General features: G+C 38.9%; 2 protein-coding genes across 4 annotated transcripts; both read left to right on the top strand.

Annotated features, from left to right (window-relative positions):
• The first annotated feature begins 4,547 nt into the window (after window positions 1-4,547).
• LOC143880962 (Pentatricopeptide repeat (PPR-like) superfamily protein) lies at window positions 4,548-7,898 on the top strand. The gene is made up of 2 exons (XM_077383938.1): window positions 4,548-6,807; window positions 7,048-7,898. Exon 1 carries the CDS (start codon window positions 4,672-4,674, stop codon window positions 6,355-6,357), a length of 1,686 nt encoding a protein of 561 aa, XP_077240053.1. The 5' UTR covers window positions 4,548-4,671; the 3' UTR covers window positions 6,358-6,807; window positions 7,048-7,898.
• Window positions 7,899-8,988: 1,090 nt separating this feature from the next.
• On the top strand, window positions 8,989-18,280 carry LOC143881879 (uncharacterized). 3 transcript variants are annotated; one of them, XR_013252034.1, is made up of 4 exons: window positions 8,989-9,300; window positions 9,830-10,012; window positions 15,016-15,308; window positions 17,873-18,280. XR_013252034.1 is itself a non-coding variant. In XM_077385207.1 (3 exons), exons 2-3 carry the CDS (start codon window positions 9,851-9,853, stop codon window positions 15,181-15,183), a joined length of 330 nt encoding a protein of 109 aa, XP_077241322.1. In that variant the 5' UTR covers window positions 8,989-9,300; window positions 9,830-9,850; the 3' UTR covers window positions 15,184-15,395. The 3 variants fall into 3 exon arrangements, 1 of the variants encoding a protein (XP_077241322.1); XR_013252035.1 differs by having other exon boundaries at window positions 17,886-18,280; XM_077385207.1 differs by lacking the exon at window positions 17,873-18,280 and having other exon boundaries at window positions 15,016-15,395.
• The last annotated feature ends 2,196 nt before the right edge of the window (window positions 18,281-20,476 follow it).

Raw genomic sequence — 20,476 nt, forward strand, 5'->3', positions numbered from 1 at the left:
TTAAGAGAGAGAGAGAGAGAGAGAGAGAGAGAGAGAGAGAGAGAGAGAGGGATGTGTCGCTGTTGCCGGAGCAACGTCTAGAAGCAGCGATGGTGACGGAAGTTGCCATAAACGTTGATTTCCAAATAATGTCTTGCAGAAAAGATTTGAAAATCGAAAATTTTTGCACTGTTATAACTGATTTGGAAATTCTAAGGATCTGATATAGTTCAAAATATCAACTAAATCCAAATCTAAATCTTGCTGGTATCCAAACGTGGCCTAAGTGATTTTTCAAGCATGGCAAAATGAAAGCAAGGACTACCAAATGGACGCTTCAGATCAGTGAGATGTTGGACCATCATGCTGTAAGCCTGTAACAGATGCATCTCATTAAATGATCTTAGCCCCTTCGTCAAGGGGTGACGAAATATCTCATTTTAATATCTCCAAATCATTGATTGTTTGGATGTCTCAATCTTGTGATTTAGATCTCAAATTTGGCACGAGACTTAGACCCCTTGATCACTTTATTGTCGTCCAATGCCACTCACCACTCAAATCGATGGTCTTGATCACCAAACACCCATGCCACATCCATAATACCTTTGGTTGTTTCAATTAAAATAGCTGATATCCGCAATACTATATTTTGATGATGGCACTACCACTTTGTTTTACATTTCTTTTACTTTACAGACAGTTACAAGCTAAATTAAATATGTAAAATAAAGTATGTGGTGCCAAAATATGGTAGGTCAGATGTTAGTCCCCAGTTATTTTATAGCTAAGTAGGGGCATGATCAAAATAAAGTAAGTTTAGAAGAGGCAAAGACGAAAATAGGATGAGGTTTTAACAGATGAGATTGTTTTCAAGAAATAAGAGGGAGAATCTAAAGGTCATGAGAGCAGGACACATTGGGAAACTCTGCAGAAGATGGTTGACGAAATTTCCAGGTCTAGGCTTTTAGAATAGTAAGGATTATAGATGTGGATTGTTAGAGACAAATGATCTGATTGAATGACAACAAAAAAATTAACTAGAGACAAAATCAAAATTATTCAAAGCCCATTTTTTAGTAACGAAAGTTTCTTGTTCATGTGTATAAAAAAAAGTGTCTTTGACTGCAGCCTCCCCACCATAAGCAAGAACATGCTTCTCTCTTTTTTCTTTCTTTCCTTCTTTTGTCGCCCTCTCAATAATAACGAGTGACGACGAACATTGGAAGGCGGCATCCCTAAAATACTTCTCTCCTTTTTCTTTCTTTCCTTCTTCTGTCGCCCTCTCAGTGATAACGAGGGACAACGAACATTGGAAGGCCATAAAACGGCATCCCTAAAATGCCTCTCTCCAATAATGGGATTATGTGACATAAGTTATCCTGTTTTTCTAGCTTTGCGAGGAAAATTAACAGCCTATGATGATTGTGATTTGAACAGTAAGCGGCAACCAACTGTAGGAAAAGGAAAATATGTCCTTTTACTTTGATTTTGCCAATTTTTTATGCAACCAAACAAGCACTTGGAGAGCATGATTTTAGCTGTATAAAGATTAAAGAATATAAAAGAAAAGCCCCATGATTTTGTAATAAATAGATCAAAGAAAAAATGAATAAAGTATACGTAAAGTCATGCCAACCGAGCTTGACCAACATCGGAAGACTAGAATATATACATAGAGAAAGAAAAATGTTATATGAAAACGGACTTGACCAAAAGTTCAGGGCGATGATTTTTCCGCTCCCATTGCCTGAGTATGCCCACTAGGGGTGCAAGTTTGGCCCTGTCAGCCCTGAGCCCGAACAGGGTCAGGGCTGGATTTTCTAACCTTGAGGGCGGGTCAGGTTTCATTTTTTTAGACCCTGACTCAGGTTGAGCGGGTTTTGGATTAATGCCTCGGGTACCCTGACCCTGCCCAACCCTGAGTTTTCTATTATAGAATTGAACCATCTGTGCATGTTTCTTTTGCTAATATTTTCTATTATCTTGGATTGATGTTTCTTTAGATTATTATTATTAATTGTCTCTGTTGCCCGTCATGTTGTAGAATTCATATTGTCTTATTTTGTTCTCTTTCTCTGTTTATTGATCATTTTGTTCCATATGATAAGTGGTTGCTTTATTTTTGGCACTCTTAGCAGGTAATAGCACTATGGTCAATTAGGGCCGGCCCTGCCCAATCAGGGCCAATCAGGGCGGGCCAGGGCCAGCACAATACCCTGTAGGGCGGGTAATGGGTTGAGGTTTTCCGGCCTTGACTCAGGGTCAGGGCGGGTCAGGGCCGAGATAATGGGATCCAGGGGTTGGGCTAGGGTTTTGAAAAACCCGACCCAACCCGACCCTGTTGCAGCCCTAATGCCCACAATTCACTTTAAAGGGGGCGCATAATCCTGCAAGGCGAAAAAAATCATCTCCCAATTTATTTCTAAAACATCAATCGTAGAGGCTCAGACCGTTGTTGGGCACAGTTCGAGCCCATGTCCACTTCGGCAATGACTGGGGCATCAGTTGGGGTGGAACCTAGTTGGAGAGAAAAATAGGACTTGCTTAGGAACTCTTTGTTGGGACTTTGGGAGCATGTTTCCATTACCTAAAATTTTGGAAATCTAGACATTTTATGAAGTTGGTATTTAGGCTAATTAAAGATAACTCTTTAGAGAGTGCAAGTGTATTAGTACAAGTGGAAAACTAACACATTCTCTAAAGCTAAATAAAGGTGTTGCTTAATGAGTTCCATTGAGAAACTAAGGGTTACGGGTTTTTCTCTCTGAATGGTCCCCAATCTACGAAGAGCAACCGGTGATTCCATTGATCTAAACATAATACACAGATAGATTTGAAGGCTACATCAAAACCAGAATTGAGTTCGTCGTGTTCGTCGAGAAGCTTCTTCAGTGGTCGGAGCACATGCATCATCAGGAGCTTCAATCTGACCATCATGGCGAAGGTAACGATCTTTTTTCTGCTAATATTCTTTTATCATATCTAAAGAATTGATCTTCCCCTATCTAGAGTACTTTAGATGACAAACATAGAATAAAATATACATATATAACTATGTAAAAATTTTAGATAATTATGAAAGGAGATTATCCTGATATAACCTGGTTGTCTAATGTATCTAGTTTACCACATACAACCTACTTGCTTAATCAACCATCGAGATGATCTAACGGAGATATCCTCAACCCAATCCAACGGTGAGATCTCACATATTCTCACACAAAAGATCTCAACCCAATCCAATGGTGAGACCTCATATATTCTAACACAAAAATTACAATCATGCAATCCTTGCACGTCTTTCATAACATTAAAAAGTGTTTTTCCGCCTTTTTTTTTTTGCTGAAGGAATGAGAGAAAATGATTTTGCTATTTCGCTCTACTTCAAGAATCATAGGGGGTTTGTGCATGTTCGGTAGCAATTCTCGTTCTCCCACTTGGAAGTGATATATCCGCCCTTTTTTGGTACTTGGGACAGCCAGCCGCAGTGTATTTTGATTGCTACGTACACTGTAGGTGGCTGTAGTGGCGGAGTCAGGATTTATGACACGAGGGGGGCAGGTTATACATAAGGCCGGGCCCAATTGAGTTGAGCCTATTAAGGAGTTTGGCCCAACTCAACAAGGGCAGCTGCCCCCCATTATGCTCCATGTAGCTCCACCCCTGGGTGACTGTCCCATGAAAAGAAAAGGGGCGCATTTATCACTCCCCTTAATTATGTGTTTTTGCCGTTGTGGACCACTGCTTATATAAGCCCGTGTTGTTTTGGATCTTGATATCCGATTGTAAGTAAGTCCAAAACGGATTATTGGTTTTGAATTCAGAATCAGCTCTCAAAATCCAAAACAAACATGGGCATAACCGCATGATCTATCTTGACAAAAAATACACATCATTTGAAGTTATTTACATGATTAGCGCGATTTTAAAGGCACGGCAGAATAAAAGGTGCAAGAGACATTAGGAGCAAGTTAAAAGGTGCAAATAGATCAAGTGGTGTCATTATCAAAACATGGAAGATAAAAATACCCATTTGTTTGGATTTTATGCGGTTTTTAGTGTACACATTATCAAAACATGAAAGATAAAAGATAGGAGAAATTTAGATCGTCCAAACAAAATCCACTCTGTAAAAGTCGAGATTTTATATGGGGAAATGTTATCACCACTACTGTATTTTGCCGAGGGCACTCAGCACTTTATTAAAAGTACGGTATGGCCCTCACCATAAGATGATCCAAACCGTCCATTAGATGGGCCACAGCCTAAATAGGTTGTTCCCCAAAAATTATTTTCATAGGTTCCTCTTTAGATCAACCCTCTAACATTCAGATTGGATTAGATCGGAGGGTTAGGATCAACCTATGGAAATGATTTTTGGGGCAGAACCTATTTAGGTTGTTGCCCATCTAATGGACGGTTTAGATCATCCTATGTGCGAGCCATACCGTACTTCTAATAAAGTGAGGAGTCCCCTCATCAAAATACAGTAGTGCTGATAACATTTCCCTTTATACGGTGTAAGCCCTTATAATCCTGTACTTTTCTAAAAGTACTGTACCTAGCCTGCACCTTTGGATGATCCAAACTGTCCATTTGATGGGCCACAAAGTACTGTACCGCCCTTACGGTCCCTTTTACAGTGCTAACTAATAACGATACAAGCAATGACATGTCTGCTTTCGCCCTATGAGCTTTATCCGCCGCTCTTGTTCTCTTCCCTCGTCCGATACGTTACCGAAAAGAAGACACCCCGATACGCTCCCTTCCCTCTCGACCCTCTTCAAATCCTGCAAAAACATCCAAAATCTCAAACAAATCCACGCCCAAATCATCCAAAAGGGGCTTGAACAAGATAACTTCCTCATCAACCAGTTCGTCTGCCTCTGCAACTCATTTTCCAAAATCCGATACGCTACCACCGTTTTCAACCGTGTCGCTCGACCCAATATCTTTCTCTGGAATTCCATCATCAAAGGGTATTGCAAAAAATCCCTTCTTATAAATACTATCTATCTTTTCAAGCGTATGAAGCTTTCTGATTCCTCGCCTGACAATTTCACATTCCCGTCTTTGCTCAAAGCATACTCTAATGAATCAGCGTTGAGAGAAGGTTCTGCAATTCACTGTGCTATTGTTAGACTCGGATTGGAAAAGGATATTTTTGTTCGGACGGGTTTGATTGATTTTTATGGAAAATGTCGAGAGATTGATTCGGCTCGCAAACTGTTCGATGAAATGCCTGAGAGAAATGTGGTTTCTTGGACTGCCATGATTGCGGGTTATGTGAATTTTGGCGATTTAAGAGCTGCCCGGAAGTTGTTTGATGAAATGCCGAAGAGAAATATTGCGTCGTGGAATGCTATGATCCATGGGTATGCGCAAGTAGGGGATTTGATAAATGCTCGACAACTGTTTGATGAAATGCCTGAAAGGGATATTGTTTCTTTTACGTCTTTGATAGATGGATATGCAAAAGGCGGTGACATGGCATCGGCCAAATTTCTCTTTGACCAATGTAGGTGGAGGGATATAGTGTCGTGGTCGGCGTTGATTTCGGGTTATGTACAGAATGGGCAACCTAATGAGGCAGTGAAGATTTTCCATGAAATGTGTGCAGAACATGTCAAACCTGATGAATTTATAATGGTGAGCTTGATGGCCGCGTGCTCGCAAGTGGGTCATTTGGAATTGGCCAATTGGGTTGATTCCTTTGCTGAGCGAAGTGCGATGGATCTCAACCGAGGTCATGTCATTACGGCTCGTATAGACATGAATGCAAAATGCGGTAATTTGAGAAGGGCAATGCATCTGTTTGAGAAAATGCCTAATAGAGATTTGATTTCTTATTGTTCGGTAATACATGGCATGTCAATTCATGGTTATGGAGCTAAGGCCGTAGGTCTCTTCTCACGGATGCTAGAGGAAGGATTGAGTCCCGACAGCGTGGCCTTTACTGTCGTTCTAGCGGCCTGTAGTCGTGCGGGTCTGGTCGAAGAGGGATGCCGGTATTTCGATTCTATGAAAAATAATTACCACATAGTTCCTTCCTCAGATCATTATGCTTGTATGGTTGATCTTCTTGGACGAGCAGGTCACTTGAAAACAGCTTTTGAACTTATAAAATTGATGCCCGTGGGGCCACATGCTGGGGCCTGGGGTGCATTGCTCGGGGCTTGTAGGCTACATGGTGATATTGAGCTCGGTGAGATTGTTGCAGGCCATCTTTTTAACATTGAGCCGCACAATCCGGGTAATTACGTGCTTTTATCAAACATTTATGCTGATGCAAATAGGTGGTCAAATGTTTCGGACGTGAGAAACAAGATGAGAGAAAGAGGTATTAGAAAGGTACCTGGCTGCACTTGGATTTAGTCTTTGAGGTGAGCATTTCTGGCTTCCTCCATCAGCAGAAACATACTAAGCTCAAATTTATGATATTAGCTTCGAGTTGAGCTATTTTCGCTCAAATTTATGATGTTAGCTTCGAGTTGAGCTATTTTTGAAGTAAATTTTGAGAGCTTTTGGTTGCTCTTCCAAGCTTTATACAGCCGGGTTCAAAAGATTTGAACCCCTTGACATGGAAATTCCAGCACAGCAATCTCACCGGGGTAGCGAAACTTCTCTTGGTATGTGTATCACAAACTAATCTGTTGGCGGACAATTTGAGCCACAACTCAATATCAGCTCCTCTCTAAACAGTGTTGGATTGTTGTAATTTATGCGGATCGAATTTTGATGATGTGAAAGGTCTACTCAGCTATTTTAACCATGACTCAATTCCAGTTCTGAACACCTAGAAGCGGTTGCTCGTTTATATTGAAGGTGAGAACTTTGATTACTTCATTTAACATGTAGAAAATTGATGCAACCATTGCAAATCTTTCTATTGCCCAGGAATTACTTTTACTGGTTGGGATATAAATTATTCTTTCTCATTTGCAAACCCAATGGTGGTCACAAATAAAGGATAGATGCAATAGAAATATGACTAGTTTGCATTGTAAACTGAAAATGCTACTAAAAAGCTTCTTTAACCAACCTTCATTGCTCAAACTATTGCAGAACAGAGCATGAACTAAACAGATATATGAATTGCTTGGGTTGAGAGACACTACCCTCAACGATTTCTTCAATGTTACTGAAAGTCCCTCCAATTTTTTAAGTTTTGCTATTGTCAGAGCTCACCTTCTGTGGTCACTGCTCTGTGTATTGACGGCTGTAGTGTTGTAATTGCTTCGTGTACTGACGACTGTAGGGTCGAACGATGGATCCTTAAGCTGAGTTCACTGTCTTTTTGTTCTTCTATTGTTCGGTTTGGGTTCTAATCCCTCCAGGAAATGGTTTAGAATCTGGTCGATGACTATCCTCCCTAAGTTGCAATGTTTTGGGTGGATATGGTGGCTCATGGCAAAATCAGTACTCGTGAGATTCTCAAGTTCAAGAGATGTTTCATGCCAAATAGATGGTATCCTTTGGTAAGCTGAGGAGGAGAATTTCAATCACCTTTTCATGCATTGTAAGGTGGCTAGAGCTCTTTGGAGCCACATCTGGTTTGGCACAGCATGGGGTTCATTCTTTTGGGGGGTTAGTATTGAGGGTTGGCATTGCAAACATCTCAGGGAGAAAGGTAGAATCCTGGATATTATCTTTTTAGCGAAAATGTGAAACAACCAGTTTACTCCAAAAGCTTTTTGGAGGTGGTGTTATTTAATCTTTTCTACTTCTAGCACTCCCCCTCACGTGTGGCCCCTCTTTTTTAGGTTTGGCCTACACTTGGCACATGTGGCCCCACTTGTGGGTTGGCCATTGCATGTGGAAATTTTTAATATCAGGGAGGTTTGAACTCAGGACCTTTGCTTTTTATTTGGAGCAATCTCTCCCTCTTGTAATTTTCTTTTTTCTATAAAAATCATTCTTTTATGATGCCAAAAATTGGTGTAAAATATATGAAACATGTTCCACGTGCGTGCAACCCAAAAATCATAGCAGGGCAATTAAGACTTCCATCTTGTAGAACATCTTGGGCATGTTCTTCAAACCTTCTTGGCAGTAAGTTGTGGGTTATACCCCGCCGAGCATGTTATAGACCAGGATACCGCATTCCAAAGCTTTTGGCATCTGGATTAAGTACCCAACGTTTGGTACAAGTGCCAAGACTATATCTTGCGTTTTGAGTCATACAAGGGGCGACCTAGGAAAAGGGTTGCCCGAAACAACTCTAGTGAAAACCATTACAGAGTAGGCCACTGGCCAATAGGCACAACCTATGAAAATGGCTACTAAGAGCAACAAGAGCTAAAGTGATCATAGAGCCATCACAAAGTGGACCGCCGATGGAAGGAGCAGCCAGTGAAAAGAACTACTTGTAACAACCGTGGTGAAAGCCACCATAAAGTGAGTGGGTCATACGGACGTCGGCTATGAACCATGGTAGAATGTTAGGATACTAAATTGGGTGTTTAAGGGCCTAGCATGACGTGTTAGGTCCTAACACAACGCTTTCCATCAGTCGTGACTTTTGGCTAATTAGATGCCTAACAAAGTAGCAATCCATGTGATTGCATTCTTTAATATGAACGGCAACCATAAGTCCTAAGGGTGCACCTGAACCCGACCTGAGGGACCATGTACTCAACCCGAACCAGACCCAAGTTCATCCCAACACTTCCCTGAGCGTTTAAGATTACAAAAAAACATAAAAAAAATAAAAAGGAAGTTATATATCCTCCCCATTTGATCTCTTGGGACACCCAGCAAAAGGGGCGGATGTAACAATTCCCCCAAAAAAAAATTTGATAAAAAATGTCGGGTTTCGCTCAGGTCGGGTCTCCCAAGCCCGCCCTCAACCCAAACCCGACCTGAACTCAACCCGAACCCTAACCTAACACGTCCCGAATTTATTGGGGTTGAACCCTACCCGAGTTGTGTCCATTTTGGACAGATCGGATGGTCCGTAGGAAACAAAAAATGTTCTTTTACCGTTTGGTCATAAAAGTCTCTCTCTCTCTCTCTCTCTCTCTCTAAAGAAAGACTCGCGAATTTGCGATTCGTCTATCACCGCCAATTCAGGCTCTACAGCTAAAAGTGTAAAACCACTATAAAAATAGATCAATTTCTTTCCTGCTTTCCTTATAAACGAATCCCAAGTCAATCCCTCCACCAAAGTGACCACATTTCACAAACGAGAGACAATTCAAAATCAAGAAAAAGTAGCTCCTCCTGGCCTGAATCCTCTCAAACAAAGGCATTGATTTGCCCTAGATTAGGGGAAAGGTGACCAGTTGAAGGGATGCTGGTCGTATCGACCTTCGATCTGTGAGTTTCCTATTTCAATTTATATCTTTCTACCCATAGGTTTTCGCTATTCTAGTAATTGTAACATTTTAGGGTTTTCAGGTACAAGCGTTTGGCTTCCAGTAGGCAGTAGCTTTATCTCCTATGCAAAATTTAGGGTTACATGTTAGTAGAATTTCGATTCTCAAGCCGAGAAAAGCCCCTTTTGTTTTTTATTTAGCAACATGGAGCCAGATTTGACCTAATGATTCTGAAACGAGTAGCCAAAACAACAGGCAAAGCTGGAAACCGTTATTTCAACATCCATATGAACATATAAAATGAGGGAACCTATTTAGATTGAGGCATAACTCGGAACCCAATTGCTGCCTTTTGGGAAATTAAGGAATTTTTTGTCCTACACTGATTCAATGGTTGCTTTTACTGACCATATTGTGATTTTTTTCTATTTCCATTTCAAGTGACTTTTGGAATTAGAAGAATCTCTGCATTTTGATGATTATAAATTGAAATTCTTTGTTGATTATACTCATACACAATCTTTTAACAGGTTTGGTGAAAACTGCTTTTTATGATGTCGAGACCCATGGTGCTTGTTTTTCTGCTAATGATACTCATAATCACATCCCAATTTGAATGGAAACAACAACTGGTGAATGAAATGGATTCGAGTCCAAGCATTTCTCAGAAACAGCAACTTATTTTAAAGAAAGAAGAAGGTGTCAAAGAAAAAGTAAGTATTTCATATATGACCTTCTTTGCCACTTCCATAGACTCATTCTTATCTTATGTGATGCACTCACTCTTTAGGGTGCATTTGGGTGCACACCCAAATTGCAATTTTGTCTCTACATCCAAATGCATCAATAACTATTTACTTAAGTTGTTTATGCGAATGCAAGGAGATATCACATATGGGCATACATGTTCTCCCACTTGCATTCATAGTTCGCATAATACGTATGTATATGTATCATGACATCACATTTTACTAGATGGCTGGGAATAAAAGCTCAAAATTTCATGACTGCGATGATTTATGTTGCACACACCAATGAGGCCATATGAATACATCTGATTGGTATGGAACTCTCTCTACTTTGCTGCATACACATGCATCTTTATGAGACAATTCAATGATTTATGCTGCATTCATGCATAAATATAGCTATGCTTTCATAGTTCTAATCAGTCTGGGAGTCAAAATCAAACCTTTCAGTGATCTTGGCATAGTTATCTATCCTCTATTCTCAAATGAAATGTGGAGTCTAATATTTGCTCACCTCAGAGGGCATGAAAGGGGATGAGATTTTATCTCTAATATCTGGTCAGCTCCATCTTGGGGCTGGTATAAGTTTTACTGGATTTTGGATGGCTTTGTTAAAATGGATACTTGGGTTCACTATTTTAATGGCTTGATGGTTTTATGATTTTCTTCTTCTCTTATTTCAAGGCTTCAATTGTAGTTGAGAAAAGGGACATATTCTTTAGGCTTCACTCATTGAGTATTACGATCCTGTGCCCATCGTTTAAAAACTCCCCGTGCTATATGTGGCTCCGCCCTGTGTATCCTTGATCGTTTTCAAGCATATCCGAAGATCCGCCTTGGAGATTCGCGCCGTTTTTCGATGAGATTCAGGATATTGTGGGTGGATCCTTGATCCTCTTCAAGCATATCCGACAATCCGCCAACTCCATGGCAGATAAATTAGCTAGGGAGGGTGTTAATAAGCCGAGTCTCATGATGTTCGATTATCTTCCGCCTTAGTTGTATCTTCTTTGTCTTTGTTCTTGTTTTCTTTGTATGTCACCTTTTGTACTTATCTTGGTCTGACCACCTTGGTCTTTCCTTTATTTTAATGAAATGTGTCACTGTTAAAAAAAATATGAAGGAAACATTCATGTCTATTTAATGGTAAGTTTTATTGGAAAAATATCTGCATAATTTTAATTTGAAACTTAAGATGAGTTTTCAAGTTTTAAGTGCATTTTTTTTATTAAATATGCTCCTTCAATTCTATCGAAAAGAGAAAAAGATTATTTTAGGAATAAATAATCACCTAAATAGGACACATACTGCTAATTAAGATGAAACACATATGAAGTGTTTGGGAAGCATGCTCCCCCTAATACTGCTAATTGAGATCAAGGTAGTTTGAGGGAGGGAGAGTTTGTCTCTCAACAGCAATAGCCATTGTAGAATAACTATAAGGGATCTCCTTCCACATTCGATGCAAGTCACCTACGGGAAAGCCCATAACTCTTTTTCTAGAGAAAGCCCCTGTATAATCCAAACCTTGATGTCCTTAGCCAAGATTCGAGGAGGTTTTAGAGTTGTAAGCTCGTGACCATCAAGCTCTGGGAGCCTAGGCTTCCTTCTAAGAATAGATTCGACAATAACCTCAAAAATGTTCATGTGTGATCTTTTGGCGTGGGCCCTTGATTCCTATTTCTCTTCTCCCTCTTTATTGCATGCTTTAGAACGATATTGGCTTGTGTGGGGTGGCTATAGAAGGCCCATTAGGAATCCCCTATTTCTTTCATGCCATACCCCTTAGAGCATCACATCAAGAGTAATCCGCCAAAAGGATCTTTGAACGGATCTCTGCCCATCCTCCAAGAACATCCAGCAAATCCCAAATCAATTGAGACCAAAATCAAGGCTACAGCCCTACTATGGATGAAGAAATGAGTCATTGTTTCCTCCACCTCTACACACAAAAACACATTTGCAAGTATAAAACTCGTCCTTTTAGAGATGTGGATGGGTTATAAGGACTTGGGCACCCTCCCCTTAACAGCTAGCTTTAGATCCCACATCAAAAGTCGTCCTTTTTAATGTTTCACAAGTATTTAAGCTATTTGGCCCCACCATTCATAGAAACATTTTGACATGAGGAGGTCTCATGGAAAGAGTGGGAGTGGACGCCTTGACAAAAGAACAACTTAATAAAAAAAAAAAGAACCCCCTTACTATCTAACGTAGATCGAGGTTGAAAGGAGAACGCTCTGATACCAAAAAATGACGCAAAAATGACGTAGGGCTGGTTCCGCAGAAGTGATCCTTTCAATAGGAGGTTGTGTTTGCCTTGGTAGCACTAGGGCAATATTCCTCAAGAGCATGCACTTAGGATCTAGCACATAGAATTAGACTTCTTAATTATCTATCTCTTACCATAGTTTTAAAATACTGAGAGCACGTCTGGTTCAGACCTTTATGCGAACTAATAGCAAGCAGCACCTCCAGCTCTTTAAAATGCCATAGAGAACTCGGACCTTCGAAACCCAGAGGCAATCAGATGATAGAAAACTGAACAGATAGTTTGGGTCTTTGGTCTACTTCATGATTTCTTGAGTTTCAGCCCAAGATTTAATGCATGTGTGGTGGGATCAAGGAGGGTAGAGATGAGCATATAGACAATTGGTTATATAGTGGAATTAGGGCCAAATTCAGATGTCCACCAATCCTTGCTCGTGCCATGCAACTACAGCCAAGTCAATTCTAAACCATGGAGTTAGTGTTCAGATCACTCCCAGGTCGCTGTTCTGCTTTAGGTCTGATGGCTGATCATCTCAGGAGCATTTTGAAAAACGCCCACAGTTCTATTTCAGAAGTGAGTGCTATTTTTAAGACCAACGACACAGAATTTGTCTGAGTGACACACTATAAATACCATCAGCTGAAGCTCAATCTGAGAGCTGAACAATTAACACCATCATCACCAAACTCATTTGAGTTTTATTCAATTAACTCCAACAACAGAGAATTCATCCGCATGCTACTCAATTAACACCAATAACAGAAACTCATCCGATTCCACATAACCTCACTACCATTGCTTATCGAGAACGAAATTTACAGCACCAGACTCCAATTTTGTTCCTAGATTACAGAGCATTTCCTAAATGAATTCCAACATGCCACAGCAGATCTGGAGTTCTTCCTACACTTCTGAGGTTGCAGCTGCATGGACATAAGAGAATTCCAATCACGTTGGATCATCCATTTCTCATTAAATATAGATTTCACACATTCTACCACAATGAACAGAAAGTTGTTCAATCCATTAACAATGAACAACTATGTAATGTAATTGGAATTCAAATATTATTCCTACTGAGGAGACAAAAATTTTGCAGAGGGTAAAAATTTCCCTCCAAAATGATGATAATTTGCTAGATCCAATCTTGCTACAAACTCAAATTCAAATTCCAAAATTCAAAATCAAAGTTTAATTACAATTTGGTGGAAAATGATCCTTTTATAGAAAAGTGGATCTAGCAAAAAGGACATAGAAAAGTGCCATGAAACGGCACAAATGACCCAACTAACGACTAGAATGCCATGAACCACTATTAAATAACCAAACTATAAATACTAAAGAGAAATTACATAAAAGGACATAGAAAAGTGGTAAAATGATTGGGCTGCCTACTAATATTCACTATTACTAGTAAAGCCATAAACTAGGAACAAAGATGACCTGCACTAATGGAGCAACGTCGGATGCCGATGGGATAAGGGTTGCTCCTGCATCAGGGGTCCTTAAAGATGATCAATGTCATGCTAAGTGAGAGTTTTCTGGCCCAATTGGAATGGACTCCAAAGAGGCGGCTGTGATGGTCATCTTGCAGGGTATCAGACTCTTAGCAGGTGATGAGAGAGATAATCTGATTGTGGAAGGAGACTCCAAGAATACGATTGGCTGGCTAGATTGCAGGAGTGCACACCTTTGGAGATTTTCGAATGCTATTGAAGAAATCTGCGACTGATTGAGAGGGCATGAAATCATCTTTCAACATGGCAAGAGATTAGCCAACTGTGATGCTGATTGGTTAGCTTGTGCAGGAATCGTCATAAACCAATTGGAGCTGTTTGATTTTCTTCCGTTTTGACTCCTGTATTTGGATTCTTGTATCTTCTTGTGTTTTGTCTTTGTTATCTTGTATTTGATCATATCGGTCTTGGGGCTTCCCTCTCTTTCAATAAATTCCTTCACCGTTATTAAAAAAAAAAAAGAATCTTCTATTCCAAACTATAGCTTATGAATACTTCACATCCCCACTGTTTGAAAATAATCACCAAGTGCCAAGCTTCTCCCTTTCAGCATTCAACTGTTCCTGTTTGCCTCTTGCTTCCACCTTTGAGCCTTTAACCAAATAGAGAGAAACAAGCATTTTACTGGTTGTTCCATTCTCTCTGTAAATTCCCTGCTCTCCTATCGTTTTCTCCTTCTCTTTTGGTTTGGAAGGTTTTTTTTTTTTTCACTTCCTTGAAATCTTGGAAGAGATTCTAAGGAGAGACTAAGGGCGTGTTCGGGAAGGCTTCTCATTCTCGCCATACAAAACAGGGTAGAAACGGATTGATGAGATCTGTGCAGCGACTCCGCAAAATTTCATCGAATAATCAGTCCAGAATCTGTTTTAGGCCATGTTAAATTTGAGTCCTATAATCAGTTTTGGCCTCACAGTTGGTTCTCAAAATCCAAAACAAAGTGGGCCTTATTGTTGCTGGCAAATGTGAAAATTTTAGCAAAAACTTTTCCTGGAGGTCGGTTGCATATGTCAAATATCCATTGTGATGTGGCTCATTCTCATTGCTTTTTTATGCTTAATGTCGAGTAGGAAATGCAATCTCATGAGAGTTCAACTCTGGCAAAACCAACAATGGACTATCTTCCCATCATTTTGGTTCTGTTCATTTGATTAGGAAATTTTTTTTCTTTTCTGCTGCAGATAATCTTGTCTCAAGAAAAGAACATTCAGAGACTCAATGAACTCGTGCTGAATCTTCAGGAACAGTTGCTACAATGCAGAGGCAGTAACAATACACTAAATGGCACCGAAAGGTCTCCTACAGCAAATGTAATCGAGCTCGAGCGTCAGCAGATTTTGGAAGATTAATCTCTCTATATCTTTACAGACGGTTTGGTAGTCTGATGTTCCTCAAGCTCATATTGCAATGGTCTAATGTGAAGTGATTACTGTCATCTTGAACCAATTATCAACACTGTGAGGTTCCTTTACATGTAAGTTCAATGCTATTCAAAGGGTCTTTAAAAAAGTGCTCCAAAATATAAATTTCTTTGGTTGGTGAATTCAGTAGTTTTCTTATCGTCGTTTGTTGCATGTGCCATAATCTATGTACAAAAATCTTACCATGAAAAAAAAAACCAGGAAAGTTGTTTCCTAAATTTTAGAAATCTCTGTTTGGATTGTAAGAAAAATATTTCTGACAGAAATGTTTTCCTTACATGATTTAGAAGAAAATAGTATGATTTTGTGAATTTAGAGGGATATTATCACAAACCGAAGGTCCCTCTAAGTAAAAAAATTGAATAGAGTTAAGTTATCTTCTTTCATGTATAAGTAAGAAATTTTATAAATGTTTTTTTCCCAACTTTGTTAGAAAATTCTTGCTATCCAATCGGGCCTAGTTGATGCTTTCATCCAAATATTTCCATTGGTTTTAAAAGTAGGATTTAAGACTAAGGCCTTGTTTGGATGGCAGGAAAAAGATTTCTTATTAAAACTTTTTTGGATTGCAGGAAAAGCATTTCATTTCCAAAAATTTAGAGAAAAATGATACGGGCTAAGGCTTATTTAGAGGGTTATCATTATAAATTAAAGGTCCCTGTAAATAAAAATTGAACTGTGGTGGGTCAAATTACTTATTTTCATGTATGGTCAGTGGAAAAGCCAAATCTTTTTGAAAAGTTTTTCTTTTCCATAAAATTCCAGCAATCCTACTTCCAGTACCCGTCTCCGCTTTTCCACTTCTGCTAGCTATGGTTTAGAATGCAAGATTTTTCTAAAAATGTTTGGAAAGGAATAACTTTTCCAGAATTTCTTGTTTTTCATTGTTTGATTACACTTGAGGAAAAAAAAAAACTTGAACTAGTATTGTTCAAGTTTTATTTAGAGGGACTTTCAATTTATAATGATTTCCCTCTAAATCATGGAAAGAAAAACTAATTTCCATAAAAGATTTTTTATTTTTTATTTTTGCCAAAAATGTTTTCCCTAAAATCCATATTCTTTTCTTTTAGAATAATTTTTTTATTTTTTTGTTGCCTCTATTTTTATTTTTCACAACTAATAAATCCCATCTTATTTAATTTGAAGGAGGCCATTTAATTCCCAACTGATTTTATTAATTAGCCGTGCAAATGGCCTCTTCTTATAAAGATCTCTTTTGTAGTTGGCCTTCTAGAAGGTTAATGTGGATGATACCCATAAAACTGTATTTACATGGTTGAAACCTTTATTTATTGTATGAGGAATGATAGATGCAAGGGCCTTCTTTATGCAGCGGCCAAAGAAGGGCCATTGAATAGATCCACATCATTTTTAAAGTCGGCTGAGAAACTGAATTCGGTTGCGCTTAACGACGGGATCTACTCAGGGGCCCTTCTTTAGCCCTTGCGCCCTAGGGATTATTTAAAATCATATAAATGTAAAATTTAAAAAATTCTTTAACTATTTCTTAATTGCTATTAAATATCTCAGACACTCTCAATAGCTATATAGACGTAAATTTTAAATATCTATTGAATACCTTATATTGTTAATGCTCGACCTCTAAATACCTTATATTGTCGTGTTCAGCACCTGTCTGCATATTTGAAACTCTTTTTGTTGGTTATATGAAATGTCATTGAGAGTTGTGACGACCAATAGAAATTAAGTTTTAAAAACAAAAGGGTGTGTATCTATCAAAACAAAGGGGAATAAAGAAGTGCAACATGGTGATAAAGCTTGCATATGATGCCACTGCAGGATTTCCAAATTATTGTTCTATGTAGAAATTTTATATGCCGTGTACGCATGAAGTCCAGAATTTTTCAAAAAGTACTGTGGGCCCACTTCATAGGATGATCCAAACCGTTCATTTGTTGGCACACAACGTCAGTTGATTGTACCCCATAAATCATCTCCATAAGATGATCCTAACCCTCCGATTTGGATTGGACATGATAGAAACCTCTATAGATCGGAGGGTTAGGATCGTCATATGGAGATGATTTACGGAGTACAGCCTATTGATGTTGTGGCCCCCAAAAATTGAACAGTTTCGCTCATCCTATGAAGTGGGCTCCATAGTACTTTTGGAAAAATACTAGACTTCATGTGTACAACATATAAAATCTCATTACCATTAAAAAATATATATATATATATTAAAATCTCGTTCTATGTATGTCTGATTATCCATTTTTACAAAGGTTCTGCTTCTTTCCATGTAAAATTACGCCCATTTTACGTGGAAAGAAACAGAGCCAGACTGAAAATTCTTGTGGTATGGAACTTTTTGGCTATCACTACGTTGAGTGTGAATTTAGACAACCAATATTCATATATAACATACCCCCAATGTCAGTACTCAGAAATAGATTGCGTATGATCTTCTAGCAAGAACTTAATTAAGGGAGGAAACAAATCACTTTCAATCCTCTTCCCAGAAGTTGATATAATTCATGACTGTCTTAACCTTTTCTATATTACCTCTCCTTTCAAACTGGAGACTGGTCATACCGTTTAAATGAAAGCAACTACCCTCTTTCTCTAAGCATTCCTAAATCGTTGTCAGCAGTTTAATGATGCAGGTGTTCCAAAATTTGCATTAAAATGCTGCATGATCATGCTTTACATACGTCGCTTTCCTTAAGACGATATTCGCCCCCGCCAATTGCGCGCACATGGTAACTGGCCACAAATTCACCTCCAAGATACAATGAAGCCCGGTGAATATCCACCTATATTTGTTAACGTATTGCAGAAACAACAACAAACCCGAACCACCCTTGGATTTATCAAGTATATATGTGAGCTGCTAGTGTTTGTTTCTAAAGAGTAAAGTATGCTGGAGAGAAAAGATCAGAAGAGGCCAAAAAGCAAACTTCGAAAGACTTGAGGAAGATGATAATTGCTTTGGAATTTCTAAATTCAGACTCCCCACTTGGATATTTGTATTCTTCTTAAAATGGTGATTTTTTGGTTATTTTATAGACTTTCTAATGACTTTTCACATTGAAATGCAGTTTTTGGCAGCACCTGATCATGATGGGCTACTTATTTAACAGTTGGATCACTCTAGATTGTGATTCTATTGCCCAAATCGGCTCCGGAGTGACTGTTGGTCTTAGTAAAACCTTCATCCTCATCCAATAGACGTTAAATCACGATCAATCTCCAATCCATGTCTCGGATTGTACCCAATTTCGGTCAATTTCGGCAAAATTTGGAAAAATATTAATTTTTTATTCCTTTCCCAAATTTCAGCCGAAATTACCAAAATTTCCGTTGAAATTTCGGCCCAAGAAATCGACATTTGGAGTCTCTTTACCGAATTTCGGCCGAAATTTCAAGATTTCAGCTAAAATTTCAGTTTCAGCCAGATCCAAAATTTATGCTGACACCGAAATTTCAAACCATGGTCCTCACACAGTCCCTCTCGTATCTACATCTATCGCTCTCCTACCTTCCCTGACCATTGGGTAAGCTAATATTCCATGGAAAAAAAATCATGATAGCCAAACGTACGTTCCCTCAGTCACGTCAACCAAACTCTCGGATTATGGCGGTCCAAGTCGACTAGGATTTTCTTTGGTCTGTGTTTTAGGCTGCATCTGTATTTTGAAACATTGTTTTAGATCCATCGGTCCATTAACACCCCGGCCTACACATATATTATAACTAGGGCTCCTTGGGTACTTGCAGCAAATTGAAGTAAGTGTATCGTTTTTTGGAGTTGGAGTTAATGAACATTGAAGATTTTACGGATGCAAGTATAGAGGATGCCTTCTTTTAGTTGCTGTAGCTTTAAAACCACCATTTAAGATCTCTGATTTGGGTTTCTTTTGCGTACATGCATTTAAATAAAACAATAAAAGAACCCATGAATGTTCTTAATAGCTAAGTTGGTCGATTTCAATTTCCATGAAGTCGTGCTGGCTGGAGCTTGGTTGGCATAAGACATCAATCTCTACGTAAATGGTGCATCAATGCTCTCTCTCTCTCTCTCTCTCTCTCTCTCTCTCTCTCTCTCTCTCTCTCTCTCTCTCTCTCTCTCTCTCTCTCATAGTGCTTGACCCAAATCTAATTAATGTGTTTTGATGATAGCTTCACTCCATCACCTAATACAGTTGCATGTTCTTTGAGGAGGATTTCATTGATACTCACTTTCTCTCCCTCATAGTAATTGGTTTTAGATTGCTTGATTCAAAGCTAATTGATGGCCTTGGATGATAACTCCACTCCCATCACCTAATACAGTTGCATCGACCTTGATGAGGGTTTCATTGGAACTCTCTGTCTCTCTCGCTCTCATATTAGATGGGTTTAGAGTGTTTGATCCAAATCTAATTGATGGGTTTGAATGATAACTCCACCCCATTACCTAATGCAGTTGCATGTACTTTGACGAGGGGTTCATTGAAACTCCATGACGTGAGCATAACAAGGACAACTCAACTTTAGATTTTACCTATCTTTTCCGTTGCCTCTACCAATGATTTCTAGGCAAAAAAGTACACTTCATGATATATAGAGTATGGCAACTTGGCAACTATATATAAGAAAGATCATATAAATGGATTTAAAATGGGAGATAAAGGAAGTTGCACTAATGCATTTCTTTTGGGAAGGGGAGACTAGCAACTTATTCAGATAATGATATATTCTAATTTATTTCAATCAATTAACTTGGTGACTCATAAGGATTTGGTAAACAAATCTCAAGAGAAGGTGTCTCACATGATATGTTTTCATTTAAAACACATGAGGGGGCTTCCTCATTATTTTTCCAATTCCAAGCTTTTTTTTATTAAAAATAACATCACGACTTATGATTAATTTTTTGGAAATAGAATCATAAAGCCGATACCCTTCTGTCTCCACACTATAGCCAATAAAAATACACTTTCTACTTTTATCATCTAACTTTTGTCTTTTTTCAGATGGAACAAAAGCATAGGTTATAGAACCAAAATTTTTAAAATGACTCGCATTGGTTTTCTTCCACTCCAAGCCTCATATGGAGTTTTTCCTTGAACTGCTTTTGTAGGAGCGCGATTGCATAGGTATACTGTTGTTGCCACTGCTTCAGCCCAATAGTCATTAGGCAACCCTTTGTCTTTTAGCATGCTCATTGCCGCCTCAACAAATGTTCTATTTTTTCACTCTGCGACTTCATTCT

Source organism: Tasmannia lanceolata, unplaced genomic scaffold (assembly GCF_043159265.1).
Source record: "Tasmannia lanceolata isolate RefF3 unplaced genomic scaffold, GAP_Taslan_0.1 ptg000007l, whole genome shotgun sequence".
In the NCBI taxonomy this organism is placed as follows: Eukaryota; Viridiplantae; Streptophyta; class Magnoliopsida; order Canellales; family Winteraceae; genus Tasmannia; species Tasmannia lanceolata.

Excerpts from the sequence above, each read along its gene's own strand:
- LOC143881879 (XM_077385207.1), top strand. The coding sequence starts at position 9,851 with ATGATGTCGAGACCCATGGTGCTTGTTTTTCTGCTAATGATACTCATA. Across the intron at positions 10,013-15,015 it reads AAGAAGGTGTCAAAGAAAAA|ATAATCTTGTCTCAAGAAAA; the intron begins GTAAGTATTTCA and ends TTTCTGCTGCAG.
- LOC143880962 (XM_077383938.1), top strand. The coding sequence starts at position 4,672 with ATGAGCTTTATCCGCCGCTCTTGTTCTCTTCCCTCGTCCGATACGTTA.